This window comes from Mustela erminea, chromosome 10 (genome assembly GCF_009829155.1).
Source record: "Mustela erminea isolate mMusErm1 chromosome 10, mMusErm1.Pri, whole genome shotgun sequence".
Taxonomy (NCBI): Eukaryota; Metazoa; Chordata; class Mammalia; order Carnivora; family Mustelidae; genus Mustela; species Mustela erminea.
In genome coordinates, this window is record NC_045623.1 from 65,893,496 (window position 1) to 65,912,223 (window position 18,728).

An 18,728-nucleotide genomic window follows, 5' to 3' on the forward strand; every position below is an offset into this window, starting at 1 on the left:
GGGAGTCTGGCTTTAGACACCTTTAAAGTCCTCCCTCGTCCCAAGAGGAAGACTTTACCACAGCAATATTCCCAGGGCACTTTCTTCACACCTCTGCTACAGCACATCATGTCCCATCTTGTTGTATTAAGTATGAAATAGGAAGGGATGTGCACTTATTGAGAACCAGATGTGTACCAGTCACGGCACCAGATGTTTGGTGCTCCTCCATTCATTCATTTATTCACTAATTAATTCATTCGACAAATATTTCTTAAGCATTTGCAATGTGTCAGGCAATTATCTAGGCAAAAGGCTGGCAAACCATGGCCCACAGGCCAGATTCAGTCAGCGGCCTGTTTTTATAAATAAAGTTTTATTGGAACACTGCCATGCTCATTGTTCACAAGTCTCTATGGCTGCTTTCAAGTTCAAACAACAGAGCTGAGTAGTTGTGACAGAGACCATAGGGCCTTCAAAGCATAAAATATTTACTGCCTGGGCCTTTACAGAAAGTTTGGTGCCGATTGGTCTAGGCAAATAAAAGAACTAGGTAAGGCATTTACTGTGTAAAATGGTGATCAATGCTGTGAAAGAAAAAAAGCAGGGAGAAAGAGAGGATCGGGAGTGATGGGGGCAGGGGTGGGGATTGCAATGTAAGTGAGGGTGTCAGGACGTCCTGGCTGTGAGGGTGACATTGGACCAAAGACCTAGAGGAGGGGAAGGAGGGAGCCTTGTGGATGCGGAGGGAAAACGCTGCTGGCTGGAGGAGCTCACAGCAGCGGCGAGCCACACTGAGCTATTAACAATAGCTAATCCTACACTGAGTGCTGTGTACCAGACACCCTTGCAGCACTTCACATACATAATCTCATTTAATTACTTAAAAGTCATCATCTCATTACACATTTAATCTTGCAAAAGAATGATCTGAATGTGTTTTTTTTTTCTTGAATGTATTTCTTTTTTTAAGATTTTATTTATCTGAGAGAGAGGAAGAGCGTGAGTGTCAGTAGGGAGTGGAGGCGGTGTTGGGGGGCAGAGGCAGAGGGAGAAGCAGGCTCCCAGCTGAGCAGGGAGCCCGACATGGAGTTCAGGGCTCAATTCCAGAACCCTGGGACCATGACCTGAGCCGAAGGCAGATACTCAATGGACTGGGCCACCCCGGCGCGCCTGAATATATTTTTGTTACTAGTGTTCATATGGGACTTTCAGCTTACAAAGTTGTTTTGTAATGTTGTTAACTTGCTTTTCATAACATTTCAAAGAGTTTACTGACCCCATTGTATTATACTCAAAGACCAGAAAGGTCAAGTCCTTTGATCCAGATCACACAGTCAGTAAGTTCCAGAACTGGAAAACAAACAGGCGTATTTAGATGGAGACACCGTCTCCTTCGCTCTGAGCCAATGGCTTCAGAAGGCACAAACTCCAACTCATCCCACTCACCCCTAACCCAAACAGTGCACCAAAGAGAAAGTTGGGGGGGACCTGTTGGAAGGAACTCAGTTCCCTCACCCTCCCAGATGACCGTGACCAGAGAGCCTGCTGGAATCACAGCCACACTCACAGAGGTGTGATGATGGTTCACGCTGTCCCAGGACAACTACACTATGCCACAGTCTCGAGCCCGTGTGCCCGTGCTCTGCAGAGGTCACCGTGAGCAGGTACTCGAGAGGGAGTTACTGGGTGACAGATTAACAATTGCTGGTATTTTTTGTTGCAAGTTTAACAAGGCATTTCTATGAATTGATGGAATTATTTAGAAAGACATTAATTTGGCAAATAGGTATTGAGATTTACTGTGTGCAGGAAAGAGCAAAACCTTTCAACATAGTAAGCGGATTTACTGCAGCAGGGCTAGAAATGGACATGACATGTCCCTCCACCCTTTGGGAGCTCATGGGCTAGTTGGGGGTGTGTGTGGGGAAGAGATGCATTTTTTGTATCTGGCCTAGCTACTGACCTAGTTGTGTGTCTGGCACTGTGCCAGCCAGGGCTCCTTCCTTGTCAATAATAAGAATAATAATAGCAAGCCCTCCTGAACCCTGACTCTGCACCGGGCACCGTGCTGAGTCCTTTACATCTTCATCAGACTCCCAGGGAAAGCTGTCACTGCTATTTGAAGGCTGTGGCATGTGAGCCTCAGGGAGGTTGAGTATCCCCCACAGGTACATGGTAAGAAGGCAGCAAAGTGAGGATTGGAACTCAGGTCTGTTTGCCTCACTGTGTGTGCACACTCAGCAGTAACCCCAGAGAGGGAACAGACACAATTTTGAGGGGGTCTCAAGAGAGGGAGAGTCCCGGCCGGTGGGGGCTTCAAGGAAACATCCCTAATGTTACATTACATCCCTAACGTAACATCCCTTGAGCCAAGCCCTGAAGAGCAGGTGCCCAGACAGAGGGGCCCCAGCAGAACAGAAACGGTCTGTTTGGGTGATCGCTCCTGCAAATCTGGTTAGGAGTCGAGGCATGTCTGATACGTTGACACTGGGAGGCTGTGAGTGTGGAAATCAGGTTTTACGCCAAAAAGACCTGGAAATGATCCTTTCTCCCCCTTTCACTAGTTGTGTTGAACGTGGACAAACTAACGAATCTTTCCAAGCCTTGGTTGCCTCATCTGTAACATGGACATAACAGTGGTACTTGTACCTCACGGGACTATCATGAGATTTAATCAGATACAGTGTAAAGCATTCAATACTGCCCTTGGCTCAGAGCAAATGGTGTATAAATGTGAACGATGATGATTAGTAGTCACACTCGTCAATTCTGAGGATTCTGGATAAAAAAGGGGCCCACTAAAACACGTGGGTGGTTCAGTGGGTTAAGTGTCCCACTCTTGATTTCAGCTCAGGTCATAATCTCAGGGTTGTGAGATCAAGCCTCACATCAGGCTTCACACTCAGTGAGGAGTCTGCTTGAGATTTTCTCTCTCCCTCTCCCTTTGCCCGCCCCCCACTTGCTTGCACACTTCCTCTCTTTTAAAATAAATAAAATCTTTTTTTAAAAGTTGGGGGGCTACCTTCCCAGCCTCCTTCTGGTCTTCTCTAATGACCCTAGACTTAGGCATGAAACAAGTGAACAAGTGATACACTCTGGGCCCAAGGAGAAGAGGCCACTGAAGAAAAAAGAGATCAGTGTCGTGCATGGTGGCAGGAGTAGGAAGTCTGAAGGGAATGGGCAGCAGCAGAATTATGGTTCTCTCTTTATGATAGGTGAGGGGAGCTGCAGGGTCTTCCGAGTTGGAATGAATTGAAGGATGAGCCACATGCTTTCCATGACATCTCCCATTGAACCTTCACAATGGCCCTATGTGTGCCTCATGATTCCTGTGTTACTAATGAAGAACCGAGGAAGCAGGAGACCCCCAAGTCACATCCCTAGAAGTGGCTGGCAGAATGCCTAGCCAAGGCTGCCCTGCCCCCTCCCGTCCGGTCTATCTGGGCTAAGCTGGGCTAACACGCTGGGGGTGGGCTCAGGAGTCCACCTGGTTGTATGTCCCTGGGCCATGGAGTCTGTACCCTCCTCTCCCACCCTTGCCCCGGTCTGGGCCATTGAAGGAGTCACCCATTCCACCTCTCTCACCATCCTCTTCCTCCCTTCGAGTTCACACCTCACTCAGGCAAGGAAATATGGCGGCCCATGTCCTTCCCTGGTGTAAAGTCCTTCCATTTCCTGCAGGCTGGCTTTTCCCATTGGCCGGCATCTTCAGTAGAGGAAACAGCCATTTTCTTGGAGTGACAATCATTCTTGTTTTCAAATTATAACAAATACATGGAATGCAGGGTGAAACGCAAAATGCCCAGGGACTTTCTCAGAGGAGTTGTTTTGCGCTAAGCCGCAAAATAGATGAGTGTGTGTGTTGGTGGGAAGAGGAGTATCACTCTTCAGGAAAGACCATTCACTGTAGCTCAGAGCTGAACAGAAGCTCACAGATTGGTCCAGAAGGTCCCGGCACACTGGCACCCACAGCCTTCCCAGTTGTGTTTCCACGACGCCTGGGTGTGCTGTGTGCTCCAGCCAGACTATGTTTCAGCCTTCTTCCTTGCAGCTAGTGGTCATCTACTTTCCCTCTGACTACATTGTCTTTCTATCTCCCCTGTCATCCTGGGAAGCTCCTAGTTATCCTTTAAGGTCCATTTTTACGTCCCCTCCTCCAAGAAGCCCTCCCTGATTCCATTCTCTCTCTCCTCCCCCATGTAGAACAGTTCTTGCTTTCCTCTCTTCACAACTTCTTACCACAGGATTCTGGGACCATCACTTTGAGAAGCAGACTCTATGGGAGATTATGAGCAACTTGAGGTCAGGAAGTTTACCATGAACTCTGACTTCACTTGTTCATTCAACATGTACTTAGAGGCACTCTGTGCCAAGCCATGGGCTCTGGATGAGGGAATGATTCAGTGTGTCCTTGGAGGGGGTTTGCCTGAGGAAGAAACTGTCTATCTACCTATATATCTATTCATTCATTCATTCATATATTAAAACAACAATCAAAAAACAAAATGCTTTGCTAATCCCCAATCAGGCCAGGCCTTCTGGTCAAGGTTAAGGATACATAAAAGAGCAAAACCTGTACCTACCGCCAGGGAGCTCCCAGTCTGACCAAGGACCAGTGGAAGCAAACTACTAAGTGTGTGGTGTGTCCCCAGGGCTGTGGGGCACCAAGGGCAGGTGTGGCGTGTGGGGTCCTTTTGCTTTGTTTTTTTTGAATGACACTGAATGAATGAATGAATTTTTTCTGTGGGGTTTTTTTTTCTGTTTTATGGGTTGTGGGGTTCTAATCACGAATGAACTCTATGAATCAAATACCCAATAGATAATTGATCAAGTAATTGATTGAAATGTCACACCAGAAGTTGCTGTGGCAAAAGGGCTAGATTCTGGGTCTCCACCACCCCTGGACTTTCTCAGTGGGGAGCAAATCTACTCTGACCATGGCTGGCTCCAGGCTGCAAAACCTCCTGCAAACGCATGGTAAAATGCAGCAGTTCTCGGCCTGCCTCCCAAGGGGGTCGTAAGCATTAATTAGTTACCATTGGTAAAGTGCTCTGAAGATGTGGGGGTGTATAAACACGGCAAGTCATTAGGCCTTTCCACACCACTATGCTCTACAGCCTGGGAACTGCTAATTGAGAAATAATTAACACCTCAGGGTGCGGAGGATGGATGCCTGGCACTTCCAGGATTGGGAGAGATGTAATAACGTGAATGGGAGCAGGGAGAAATAAGGTTGCCCTGTGGGTCCTGATACTGAAGATTATTCACCTCCTGCCCCCGGAGAGGAGGCGTGGGGAGTGTTGCCTCAGTAAAACCTTTAGGATTGCACTCCTTAGGGAAAGTCTGGACCACAATGCTGAGCTGCAGAGGCCCAGTGACATTCTTAAAGTAAAAAAGCTCAAGTCCAGCCCAGCTGTGCCTGGCTTCCTAGCTGGGGGGAGGCAGATGCCCCTCGTGGGGTCTACTCAAGCTGTATTTTCTTCCACTCTAGGACCAGCGTGATGACACCTGTCGACACTGCCCCCTGTAACCCAGTGCCCCACCAGGCCGTCCAGTGCCTTTCATGTAGACCCACTGAACTAGCCCAGATTGCAGCTTAGATCATCTGGGGGGGCCACTGACACTAAGGTCCGCCCCAGACTGATATCCAGCATCTCAGGGCAAGAGGACTGAGGCACAGGGTGGGTCCAGTGCAGCTCAGATTGAGAAGAACTACTTTGGCCTGTCAAGCACTCTGTGAGAAGCAGTGGGAGATAAAGATGTAAAGCCTCTGACACCCTGTGATTCCCTCATACCAGCTCATTTCCTGATTCCCTCCCCAAGTGCCCTGGTCTCTCAACCTGGCCATTCCACTCCATTCCCACCACCATTCTTGTCCAGGGAAACTCGACTCATCCTTCAGGCTCAGTTTAAAGATCACCTCCTCAGTGAAGTCCTCCTTCCCTACCCTCCCACAGGCCCTATTACACTGATCATACAATGTTGCTCCTGGCAGATCTCAGGGTCTGAGAGCTTCTTGGGGCCGGGGTCTTATATTGGGTCTGGTACATTTTAGGCACTCAATAGACTACAGCTGTTCTTAGTTAACTGAAGTTACATGATATACTCTCCCTCTTCAAGACATGTGTGCTTGTTCCCTGTGTCTAGAACATTCTTCCCCCAGACACCTGCGAGACTCTCTCTCACCTAAAGGTCTTTGCCAAAACGTCACTTTTTAGATGAGGCTTTCCCTGATTATCCTTAATTGCAACCACTCTACCTCCAACCCATTCCTTTTTCATAGTTAATTTTTTCCTCTATGGATGGTTACAGATGGATCCTGTCTTTTTGCAAAACTTTGGTATTTTGTTTACCATGGATTATTTTTTTTACAGTAAACTTAATTAATTGCTTAAAAATACTACTTATTTTGGTTACCGAGTTCCTGTTCCCCTCCTAAATTTCCTAAATTTCACTATATTGATTTATTGACTCTTTTCACTAGAATAAAAGCTACCTTGAATGCAGGGAATTTTGTTTCTTTTGTTCACTATTCCCAGTTTCTCCAAGTTGTTGGTACATGGTAGCTGCTCGAAAAAATATTATTTTTATTTATTTATTTTTAAAGATTTTATTTATTTATTTGACAGATGGAGATTGCAAGAAGGCAGAGAGGCAAGTAGAGAGAGGGGGGGAAGCAGATTCCCTGCTGAGCAGAGAGCCCGATGCGGGGCTCGATTCCAGGACCCTGAGATCATGACCTGAGCCGGAGGCAGAGGCTTAACCCACTGAGCCACCCAGGCACCCCTTGAAAAAATATTTTTTGAATGAAAGTTTGATTTAGTTTCTTGAAAACTGTCTTGGGCTTTGTAATGAGGGTACTTTTTTCTGCTTAAAAAATTTTAATGTATTTAAATTGAAAACCTGTAAAATCCTAGGGTAGATTCCGAACGGAAAGGCCCTAGCGTTGCCTTGGTTACACCGCCGCCAGCCTTTCCACTCCGGGAGTGGGGAAGGCCCCGGCAGTGGGAGGCAACGCCAGGCTTTTATCATAGAGTTACACCTCCCTAAATCCTAGAGGGCACTTCCGGAACGGTAATTTGCTCTACGCTGACCAAGCCAATCTATGGTCGTGAAGGAGAGCCGAGTTCTTTCTCTTTAGCTAAACTTCCGGAAAACCTCTCACAGGCGTCCGGAGTCGGGTGGGGCTAGTCTCCGTGAGAACGGCTTTGTGATTGGCAAGAAAGGCAGGAGGCGGGGATTGGGGGCGGGCAATTCCCCTTAGCGCAGGCGCGCTGGGCCGGCGTGGCGGGCGCGCGGACAGCGTTGACTGGCACTTCGGTTGGTGAGCGTGGGTGACAGCACGTGCGTCCCTCCTTGGTTTGGGGCGGGGTCGCAGACACCTGAACTCTGGGATAGTGTGTTTCGTTTGTTGTAACACGAGCGCAGACCTTTCTCCCCTGTGGACCTCGGGTCTTGTGAGTGTCACGGTGTTTCCGGAAGAGCCAGCCCTGGAGAGACCCTCTGGGACCGCCTGGTGGCCCGGCCAACCTTCCCATTTTATGTATGGGGAAACTGAGGCCTGGAGACTGAAGTCACTTGACCAGGGTCACGTAGCCAGTGAAGGCCGAGCTGGTTCGTAGAACCAGGTCTAGAGCCCCATTGCTTTGATGCAACACGGTCCCAGCCGGAAACGGTGGAACTTGCAGGCGAGGACCTAGCCTTCCAGGTGTGCCCCTGTGCTCATCTGCAGTGTCGCTGGTCAGGTGACCTCACATCCTTGAGCTTACCTCGTCTGTGAGTTGAGCGTGATAGCAAACACTGTAGCGCTCCCTATATACCGGGCGCTGTTGGAAGTGCTTTACGCACAGCTTTCCTGATTGGGTTGCAGGGCCATTGTGAGTTAACCTTAAAAGAGGCCTGCGCCTCAAGGACCTGAGTAGCTGCTCTGTAAAAATTTGTTGAATGACTGAATGACTCAGAGGCTCTTTGCCAGAGTGTGAGGTGCAGGACAAGTTATTTCCTATAGGGCTTTCGAGGTATTGTGTGTAGATAACCTTGAGAATTTTGAAATCATAGTACTTAATCTTCCGCCTACGTAAACTGAGGGATCTGAGGATGGAGACACATTGGGGGTGAAGGCAGAGGGCTTATGGCTCTTATTTAAACTATCCAGATAATTGTTGCATTGTACCCCATCGCTTTGCTTTTCGTTCACTAATACCTTTGATCAGCAAATATTAGGCATTGTGCTAGGCCCTGAAATCTGACAATGTAGAAAACATCACGAACTCCTCGTTTAATGGAGGAATAGGACGTGAAGCATTGCTCACTCCCAGTGCCTGGCACACAGAAGTTTCTCAGAGATACTTTTGAAAATTATTCCAGAACAGTAAACAAGGAAGAGGTGTGTGCAATGGGGGCCCAGAGAAGGAAGTGATTCTCTCTTTTTGGAGGGGTTGGAGATGCTTCTTGCAATAAGGAGCTTGAATGTTGCTGTTGCTGGGGTAAAGCTGGCCTCTTCCAGGAGTGATGAGCAGTTTGGGACATGTTAGGGGAGTGATGGGATAAAAAGCTGACAGAGGTGTGTTAGGATCAAAATATGAAGAGGCTTTCTATGGAAATACCATCTCGAGAAAATTATGATGGGGAGCCATTGATGGGTTATAAGCAGGGGAGTGATTGAATCATCTTTTAGCTGTAATCTGGAGACAGATTACAAACTTCTTTTTAGCTGTAATCTGGAGACAGGACAGACAGGGTTCAAGAGTCATTCAATCCAGTCACTGATGGACATTTATTGGGTATCCCCTGTGGGCAGGCACCGTGTGTAATGCTACAGATGCAACTTGGAATAATAAAAGCACAGTTACTGCTCACGTGGAGTTTATAATGCTTTTCCCAGTGTAGTCCCTGGACCAACAGTATCAGCATCACCTGGAAACTTGTTAGAACTACAGTTTCCCTGCCCACTCCCCAGGCCTACTGAATCAGAAACTCTGGGCCTGAGGCTCCACAATCAGAGTTTTAATAAGACATCCAGGTGATTCTGATGCTCACTTAAGTTTCACAACCACTGGGCTACTGCATTGGACCAAGCATTTTTGAGGAGCTAACCCAGAAGAGGCAGTAAGCCAGAAAGGAGGGGGTGAACTTGAGAGGAAGGTCGGACAGAGACAGACCTGTCTGCTTTAGGAGGAATCAAGGGGGAAGGAGTTTTTGGTGTGAGCCACTGGCCTGAAGTGGGACCTGAAGTAGGTGAGGAGGTCAGATGGGAACCAAGTGTACGTTTTCAGTCAGTCACATTAGGGCTCTGTGATAGTGCATCCCAACCTGTCTCAGGCCACAGGCCATGTAGGAGATGGTAATATTTGTACCATGCATGGGGGAAATGGATGAGGCTGCCTGAGATGGCAGGGGACCAGCTGGAAGACTCGAGGCCCCTGGGAGCTGGAGGGGGCCGAGCAAGGGTTTCAGGCTCCGGAGCTGAGAGGATAACCCATTGTCCGCATACGGCAGGGCAGCTCTTTGTAATGGGAGATACTGAAAGGTAGAGGCTCTCACTGAACTTGGCAGTATAAATCAGGAACCTTAAAAGAGTTCATATGTGTTGACCAGTAATTCCATTCCTGAGAATCTCTCCCAAATGTACCACAAACAAAAGCCTTCTGTTCATTGTAGATTGTATGTAACAGAGAAAATGACAACTCTGTGTAGTAGGAGAATCATTTCTGATATGCTTAATGAAATGCTTTATTGCCATCAGGAATATGAGTGTTTTGTGAAATCCTAGAGAAACACATGTGCTCATTCAGCAGACAGTGTCTAGTAAAGCCCTGCTCCGTGCCGAGTGGCAAGCACGCTCAATAGGGTCCTTGGCCGCACAGAGCAGCATACCCAGGGGAGCACAGGCAGCGGGCTATCTGAGCAGTCAGTCTGAGCGATGGGTGATCAGTAGGGGCTGCTGTGGAAGAAGCTGGCCTTCTGGGCAGGGATGTGGGGCAAGGAAGGCATCCTAGAGGACAGGATGGGGATCCCGAGGCTGGGAGGATAAGCGGTGTTGGTATGCAAGGGGCACAGAGTGTTTAAGCTGAGCATGGCACAGCTGGAACAGGGAAAGGGCTATTGACAAGGCCAGCAATAAGCTCGCATGTGCGCTGGAAGGGTCAGAAGCTGAGACCTGATTCTGAGGGCAGCAGGAAGTCATTGTACTGGACTTCAGGAAAAGCACTGTTACCGTCCATGAGGGATGCATCCCTTGTGGCTGCAGCATGGAGAATGGATTGGAGGAAGGTGGGTTGGAAGCCAGGGGGGAGGCTATTGCAGTGGCTCATGGGGGAAGACGGCAGTGGCATGGATGGAGCCTGTGGAGGTGGGGAGGAGGAGGGACAGACTGAACAGCAAGTGAAGAGGCAGGAATGACGGGGCCAAGAGGGCTGCTGCGTGGGGGCCATGAGGGGGCAGAGTGGATGGACCCAGGCATCTGGTTTGGGCAAAGGGTGGCTTTTGGTGCCATGGAGAGTGATAGGCTGCACTGGGGGGGGCGGGGCTTGGGGGGAAGATGCTGAGCTCCTTCCCGGTGCTGCATTTAGAGTATCTGTGCAGTGTATTCTCTCGGGATACAGTTGGCTAGGTAGGTCTGAAGCTTGAGAGACATATAGGGAGTGCAGATGTTGATTCCCAAGTCATGAGCGTGAGGCCTGGTGGGGAGTGCTAGGAGGAGGGAAGAGGCACAAGACACTTAAGGAGGAACCGGGCTGAGGGTGTGGGCAGAAGAGACAAGGACTCGTCAGCAGCAGTTATGACCAGGCAGAGGGACTGGAGTTGATTTCCTTTTCTTTTTTATTTCTTTCTGGTTTTTTCCCCCAGTTTTCTATAGCAACAATAGCCTGGATTGTACTCATAGAATGTGCCAGATACTGTTCTATTAACTTTGTATAACTCTTCTAAGTCCCCACAATAAACCCGCAAGGGTGGTCCTGCTGTATTACCATTCAGCACATGAGGAAACTGAGCACACAGGGGTTAGGTCACACGTCCTGAGCTACACAGGGTGCAGTAACAAGAAGCACGCCAGGAACCCAGGCTGCCTGATTCCAGAGCCCTTGTGATCCCATGCTGTGGTGTCCCTCCACAGTATGCTGTTATATTTTTATAAATGGGAGAATATTGATTTTTTTTTTTTAAACAAGAAGTAGGACCTGAATCTGCTAGAAAATTAGAAATGAAAGGGTTTGCATCTGCAAAGTCGGTGGCTGTCTCAGAAGTGTGTTGGAGACCAGACTCATCCGGCTATGTCTCATCTGGGTATCAGGACACAGTTAACACTTATCTCTGCATGGCTCATTTCTCTCCAGGCACAAGTGCTTCTCTGGGCCAGGTGTCATGAAAGGGCTGCTGTCAAGATGCAGAGCACTGCCTGTCCTGGCCACCTGCAGCCACCAGCTCTCTGGGTGTGGTCCTCACAGGTTTTACCACCGTGACCCCGAGACAGGGAAGCGCTTGGTGCTGTCTCGCATGTTCCAGCCCCAGAACCTTCGGGAAGACCAGGTGTTGTCTCTTGAGGGCAGGTCTGGCGACCTGACGTGTAAGAGCCAGCGGCTGATGCTGCAGGTGGGCCTGATCCACCCGGCAGGCCCTGGCAGTTACCACCTCCTGCCGTATACCGTGCGCGCCCTGGAGAAGCTCGAGCGGCTGATAGACCAGGAGATGCAGGCCATCGGGGGGCAGAAGGTCAACATGCCCAGCCTCAGCCCAGCGGAGCTCTGGCGAGCCACCAGCCGCTGGGACCTCATGGGCAAGGAGCTGCTAAGACTCAGAGACAGACACGGCAAGGAGTACTGCTTAGGACCCACTCATGAGGAAGCCGTCACAGCCCTGGTCGCCTCCCAGAAGACAGTGTCCTACAAGCAGCTCCCATTCCTGCTGTACCAGGTGACAAGGAAGTTTCGGGATGAGCCCAGGCCCCGCTTCGGTCTTCTCCGCGGCCGGGAGTTTTACATGAAGGACATGTACAGCTTCGACGCCTCCCCAGAGGCCGCCCGGCATACCTACGGCCTAGTGGGCGAGGCCTATGGCAGCCTGTTCCACAGACTGGGGCTGCAGTGCGTCAGGGTGCAGGCGGACGTGGGCAGCATCGGGGGCACCACGTCTCACGAGTTCCAGCTGCCGGCTGACATCGGGGAGGACCGGTTTGCTGTGTGTCCTGGCTGCGGCTTCTCGGCCAACATGGAGACGTTGCGCACGTCGCACACCGACTGCCCGGCCTGCAGGGGCCCGCTCACCGAGGCCAGAGGCATCGAGGTGGGGCACACGTTTCACCTGGGCACCAGATACTCCTCCATTTTCAACGCCCAGTTCACCGACGCCCAGGGCAAGCCATGCCTGGCCGAGATGGGCTGCTACGGCCTGGGCATGACGCGGATCCTGGCCGCCGCCATCGAAGTGCTGTCCACAGAGGACTGCATTCGCTGGCCAGGGCTCCTGGCGCCTTATCAGGTGTGCCTCATTCCCCCAAAGAAGGGCAGTAAGGAGGAGGCGGCCGCCGAGCTCACAGGCCACCTGTATGACCTTATCACGGAGACGCTGCCGCAGCTCCGCGGGGAAGTCCTGCTTGACGACAGGACCCATCGGACTATCGGAAACAGACTGAAAGATGCCAACAAGTTTGGCTACCCCTTTGTGATCATCGCAGGCAAGAGGGCCCTGGAGGACCCAGCACATTTTGAAGTTTGGAGCCAGAACACCGGTGAGGTGGTCTTCCTCACCAGAGAGGGCGTCACGGAATTTCTGAGCCAAGTGCAGGTTGTCTGAAAGCCCCAAGCCACCACCACCCCATCCTGCAGCCTCCGTGTTCACTCTCTTCACTCTCGGGCTGCCGTTTCCTACACTCCCTTCCAGGGCGGGTCTCTCTAGAAACAAGGCAGCTCATGGAAGGAGGGAGCATGCTAGGGAAGCTGACTTTTATCCAGTCCTTTTAGACTGTCTGTATTTCAGGTCTGTGATTCCATTCTCTGGGCTGGCCGTGCTGCCAGTTTCCATTTGTCTTCTCTTCTGGTGAGGAGGCAGAGGGGCAAGAAAGAGCTGCTCCTCTCTGCCCTTCAGTGAGTCACTTCCCTTCTCTTGGCCAAGTTTCCCATGCGGAGGGTGAGGGTGGCCAGTGGCCAAGGCCCTCCCAGCTCCGGCAGTCTGACCCCTGGCCTCCTGATGCATTTGAAGAGCAGGCCCACCAGCCCTCCTCCACTGGACATGTCTCTTCCCCTGCTGGGGCCTCAGATTCCCCATCTGTGACATGAGAAAATGGAACTAGATCTGTAAAGTCCTTACAGCTGTCACCAGCGGGTTCACAAGAGGTTCACGACAGGCAGATCTGGTTCCTCTGATCTTCCATAGTCTAAGCTACATGGAAAGTTGATAGAATTAGCTACTGGCCCAAAAACCACCTCCAGAGACCTGGCCATATTGAGGCGGCATAGCACAGAGATCAGGTTCTGTTGACTGAATGAGCCTTGCCTGTCAGTGAATGGTGGTAACACCTGCCATTTTAACTGTGCAGTGGCTTCCTACTTGGGACTCGTCTGTCCTTTCTTCTACTCTTTCTACACTCCACTCAAAAACAAAAAGAAGCCTACCTTTGGTGGCTGGGAATATGTTTGAAACCATTTCTTCCCCCAGATGTGAGGGATAGCAGGCTTCAGGTGTCACAGTGAGCTTGTCCTGGGAGCAGAGTTTGCTCCTCAAGCCACACCAGGGGGCACATATCAAGGTCTCTGCCTGAATTCTCTGGAAAACTAGGATCAGACTTGAGCCATCCCAGCATACTGCAATTCTTGTCTTAGCCAGTTGTCCCACTTGTCAAACAGCTTCCCAGCAGTTTACCGCTACTGCTGTTACTGCTCGAGTAATCCACGCCCAAGCGCACACCATCAGGTTTCCTTGTTGATGTACATGCCAAGTGCTGATGGGCCCCAGGCCTACCAGTGGTGCTCTGGGCCTGGCATTTGGGCCAGGAGATGTGCATTCCAAGAGCAAACCTAGAAAGGCTGGATTATAAATCAGGGACCTTCCCCTGGGCTGCACTTTGGTCCCACCCAGTTCAGGTTAGGGTCTGGGTGTGGCGTAGGTGTTGTGCATTTTAAAGCTCTGTAAATGATTCTGAAGCGCCTGTGCACAGAGTTGATTCACGGTTCCCAGCGTCCTTCCAGGCCTGGGCCGTCCCTGAGCGGCTTTGTGGCTGAGTGTTTTGAGTCATTTGCTCTGTACATTATCGGACTGATGGGAGCTCTCTGCTTTTAACGATTTGCTCATTTATTTGTTCAGGGCCTGCCACATACCACTGTGCTGTGAGGCACTGTCGTGTATCATTTTCGTACTCTACACTGTGCAAGGTGGGTGCTGTTTTTACGGAAGAGGCACCTGAAGCACCTTACTCGAGGGTATACAGCTCCAAAGTATCAGAGCCAACATCCGAAGACTGACCAACACTGATTCCATTCCCATTACAACTGCATGGCCTCCACCAAGACAAAAGTACTTTCACTAAATAAAACTGAATTATTTATGTCTATCTAATCAAATTAGCCTCAAATAGACAAGCACTTAGAATTTGTGCAAATTGGCATTTAAATATTTTTAAATATTTAATTAATTCTTACTGATGTTTGGTTGATACATGGAGTTACATTCATTTAGGTATGTAACACAGTGATTGAGTAACTGTACTTTAAGCGATACTCACAGTGTAGCTCCCATCTGTCACCCTACACTATTATAATACCATTGACTATATTCCCTGTGCTGTACCTTTTATCCCTGTGTCCTGTTCGTTCCATAACAGGAAGCCTCTACCTCCCACTCCCCTTTTTTTAATTGTGAATTTGTGCTCCATCAGCTGATTTATGGAAGTTGGAAAGCTAGCCTAATGTAAGCACTTTAAAAAATCAGATTTCAGGGGGCGCCTGGGTGGCTCAGTGGGTTGAGCCTCTGCCTTCAGCTCAGGTCATGATCCCAGGGTCCTGGGATCGAGCCGCACATTGGGCTCTCTGCTTGGCAGGGAGCCTGCTTCCCCCTCTATCTCTGCCTGCCTCTTTGCCTGCTTGTGATCTCTGTCTGTCAAATAAATAAAGTCTTTTAAAAAAAAAAAATCAGATTTCAGGAATAGAGAACCAATTAGCTTTAAAATCTTCATAAATGTGCAAGTTACAGAATAATTCGAGGATGATACAGAATCATGGAAGTTTAGAACAGGAGGACTTGGAGCCCCGCCTGTCCACCCCTCATTTCACAGATGGGAAGCAGGCCTGGAGTGGGAATTAACCTGCCGCACACCATCTGACTGGCAGAACACCTGATTGCAGGCCAAGAGCTGTGTCCCTAAATCAGGCTACCGCTGGTTGATCTTGTTGCAAGAGATGTCTGTGCCAGATCGGCCTCTGGACTACAAAAGCCTCGGACATGTGAAATAGGTACCATCCTTTATTTTCCAAGGGAGAGAAATACAGGGAGTACAGTGACTGGCCCAAGGGCAAGCTGAACAGAAATTCACGTGTCCTGATGACTAAGCTAGGGTGTCTTCTAAGAAGCCAGGGTCAGTACGCTATGGTGGGAAGATCAGAACCTGGAAGAGACATAATCCTAGATCCACCGCCACTTGCCAGGGATGTGACCTTAGACAAATTACTTGCCCTTTATGCATCTCAGCTTCATCTGTAAGATGCGTTCATGGCAGTGCACTTCCCAGGGGGTTGCCTGCATTCACTTAAGTGAAATGCTTAACCCGGTGCACTCAGGAAACACATCCTTCATAAACCGGACGACTTAGGAAAGGCCACCACGGGGAGCTCGGGGTCTGCTGGTAACATATCTCAAGACCTGCATCTAGTTTTCTTGATGTGATGCTTTATAACCTTCCTGCGGAGGGCCACATGCAAGAACTAAGTGACGCCTATGGAATGGCTCCATCTCCTTAGAGGAAAGAAATATTCAGACCATGTACCTTACTTGCTCTCTCCTATTTGGTGGAATTTGCCAATGTTACCTCTTGCCATACTGATGAAAGGGGGATGCTGGCAAAATAACAGGCATAGGATGTATTATCATTGCTCATTCCTTGGGGAGATCTAGAAGCAACTGGCCAGGAAATATTTAGCAGAATTAATACTTGGGGACAAAAGCTGATGCATAACAAAACCACTGTGTAAATCAAGCCTAGAATGTAAATCAAGGGCTCCATTAATATTCTGTGTTTTAATGGAAGAAACACCTGCTGGGCTATCAATAAAGGCATTTTGCAGAAATCTGTTGAAATTGTCATTTAACTATTTGAGTGCCAGGGAACTTCACAGAGTTCCCACCATCATTTCTACACCAGGATGCCAGAATGCTTTTTAGAATGGATTACTATGCATCCAAGGGCATGTAAGGTTTTGTTTTTAGAATCAGGAAAGGTTTTATACTGTGGAAAATGGGAAATATTTTTATGTTGTTATTGCAAACTCAGGATATACTTGAAAAAAATCAAGATGCACTTAATGACTTATATCGTAATGACCCACCTTAGACGCTGGAGTCAGACTGTCTAGGCCACTTGATAGCTACATGACCTTGTGTGAGATGCTTCCTCAGTAAAACAGGGACAATGGTGTCAGGCTCACAGCAGGGTAAGTGGCAGCTGCCCTTATACTAGGCCAGTTAGCCCTTTGTATGTAGTCGGGGGGTGCGTGTGGGCCAGCAGAATGGGGTGGTGTCTTTTTAGGGTCCCCGTTCGGGTACCACTTTGGTGCAGGGATGCTATCCACTCCTATTAAGCCAACCCCTGAGGCTGCTAATGAGCTTCCAGGGTTAAAGCCTAGTTGGTCTTGGCGAAATAAAACTGTAGGCCGGGAGAGTGAGGACGAAGCACTTACTGGTTAATGGTGACTGGGGACACGCCATTTGTAAGGGAAGAACTTGTCACCCAGCCTCAGCCAGAAAGCTTGTGGGCTGACAGGAGCCCTACTGGCAAGGTGTCGAGTGCTATGGGGAGTCATCTGCGGGCTCTGGTAGACTAGACTCTGCGCAGGCTGACAGTTTGAGGACATTGCAGGACACTGAATGTCAAGACTGTACCACAGCAGGGTACTATACCACAGCACTGGAGTGAACAGGCAAGGGCCACTGGGTCTACCCCAGCTCTTCAAAGACAGAGACCCAGTCTTGTTACAGAGATCTCCTGAAGGGCTGAGGGTAGTCATGAATCCAAATCCTGGCTCTACTTTTCACTAGCTAGCTAACTTTGGGCAAGTTACCCTCTGTACCACTTTCCTTGTCAGTAAAATGGTACTACTGTAAACTACTTTCCTGCTCCCAGGCAGGGTAAGCCAGTCCACATAAAGCACCCTAGAATGCTGGCGCGCCCTCAGTGCTCAGTATGTGGCCGGTGTTGTTAGTGAGCCAGGCCGCTACGCTCGCCCCCTCGAATGTGCTCCTTGCCTTTGCTTGGGGGTCCTTCAGCCCATACTCACCACCCTTTCCTGGTCCCTCTCCCAACTTCATGGCCTGTATCCATCATGTGTGGTGGCTTCCACCCTTAATCCACTTAGAACTCACACCCCTTCCTTTGGGCCTTCAGTGACTACTTGTGTGTACCTGCTATGTGCTGAGCAGGTGCTGTGCTACGTGCTGGCAGTACAGAAGTGCACAGTTCAGGGTCCCTGACTCAGTTTACAAAGAAGGGGGAGGAACCATCCAGTAAGCAGAAAATTAAAATGCAGTGTGGCAAGTGTGGTAATGGTTGTAATGGGACATGTGGGATGGGACCAGGAAGGCTTCCCGGAGAAGGCAGCAGGCCTGGTTAAGGACTGGATGTTAAACAGGAAAGGGAGGAAGACCTGAGGGGTGGAGGCAAAGGTACAAGTGAAAGTAAGAATGCTCCAGGCAGAGGGAGCAGTGTCCACAGCCAAGAGCATGGCAGGATTGGAGAATTAAAAATGTGTCCTATATTGAGAGCTTAGTTTGAGGCAAGCTGTTCCATGGATGTCACATGGATTAATTCATACAATTCTCACAGCACCTGCATGAGGGAGGTGCTATTATGCTGTTTGTTTTGCACATAAGGAAACTGAGGCACAGGGCCTGAGGCCATCAGCTAATGTGTTGCAGGGCTGGAATTGGAAGGCCGATATCTTGGCTCTAGAGGTGTGCTTAGGCCACTGCACCCTCCTGCCCCACAGCTGAATGGAATGTGTCTGGGATGGCTGGGCTAAGGTTGGAGAGAGGAAACCTTAGGGGCAGTTAGGGACCAGACCTTGAAGGGCCCTGAGTGCCACACCAAGAATGTTGAGGGAAGGGAGAGCCACCAAGGGCTCCAAGCAGGGGTGAGGACTTGCTTGTTGTGGCTCTATTTCTCTTCTTTGGAGCAGTTTCCAGTTCAGGGTGAGATTTCTGACATCTATCTACTCAACAGTGACCTTGAGGGCAGAGGCCTTGGAGGCCTTGCTGTTGGTTGGTGCCAGTTGGGTTAAATATTTGTAAAGTAAATGTAATAAAAACACAGAAGAGGAGGCAGATTCCCTCTGGAGGGAGCTGCTTGGGTTCAAATCCTGGCTCTGACACTCACTAGTGGTGAGACCACGTGGCCCCATCTCCTTTATAAAATTGGGATCGTAGACCTGAGCCGCATGGCCCTTGTGATGAAGTGAAAGAACCTGGGTACATGGTTTGTCCAGCACCATAACTCCGTGGGGAGAGCCACTTAATTTTTCTCCATTCCCTGCCTGCCCTTGTATACC

The 18,728-nt window shown here is 49.6% G+C and overlaps 1 protein-coding gene across 6 annotated transcripts; it reads left to right on the plus strand.

Annotated features, from left to right (window-relative positions):
• Window positions 1-7,113: 7,113 nt before the first annotated feature.
• On the plus strand, window positions 7,114-14,961 carry PARS2 (prolyl-tRNA synthetase 2, mitochondrial). 6 transcript variants are annotated; one of them, XM_032302679.1, is made up of 2 exons: window positions 7,114-7,690; window positions 11,319-14,961. In XM_032302679.1, exon 2 carries the CDS (start codon window positions 11,347-11,349, stop codon window positions 12,772-12,774), a length of 1,428 nt encoding a protein of 475 aa, XP_032158570.1. In that variant the 5' UTR covers window positions 7,114-7,690; window positions 11,319-11,346; the 3' UTR covers window positions 12,775-14,961. The 6 variants fall into 6 exon arrangements, with proteins under 6 accessions (XP_032158570.1, XP_032158571.1, XP_032158574.1 ...); XM_032302680.1 differs by having other exon boundaries at window positions 7,114-7,439; XM_032302683.1 differs by having other exon boundaries at window positions 7,114-7,302.
• Window positions 14,962-18,728: the final 3,767 nt, after the last annotated feature.

Coding starts and splice junctions, on each gene's coding strand:
- PARS2 (XM_032302679.1), top strand. CDS start 11,347: ATGAAAGGGCTGCTGTCAAGATGCAGAGCACTGCCTGTCCTGGCCACC.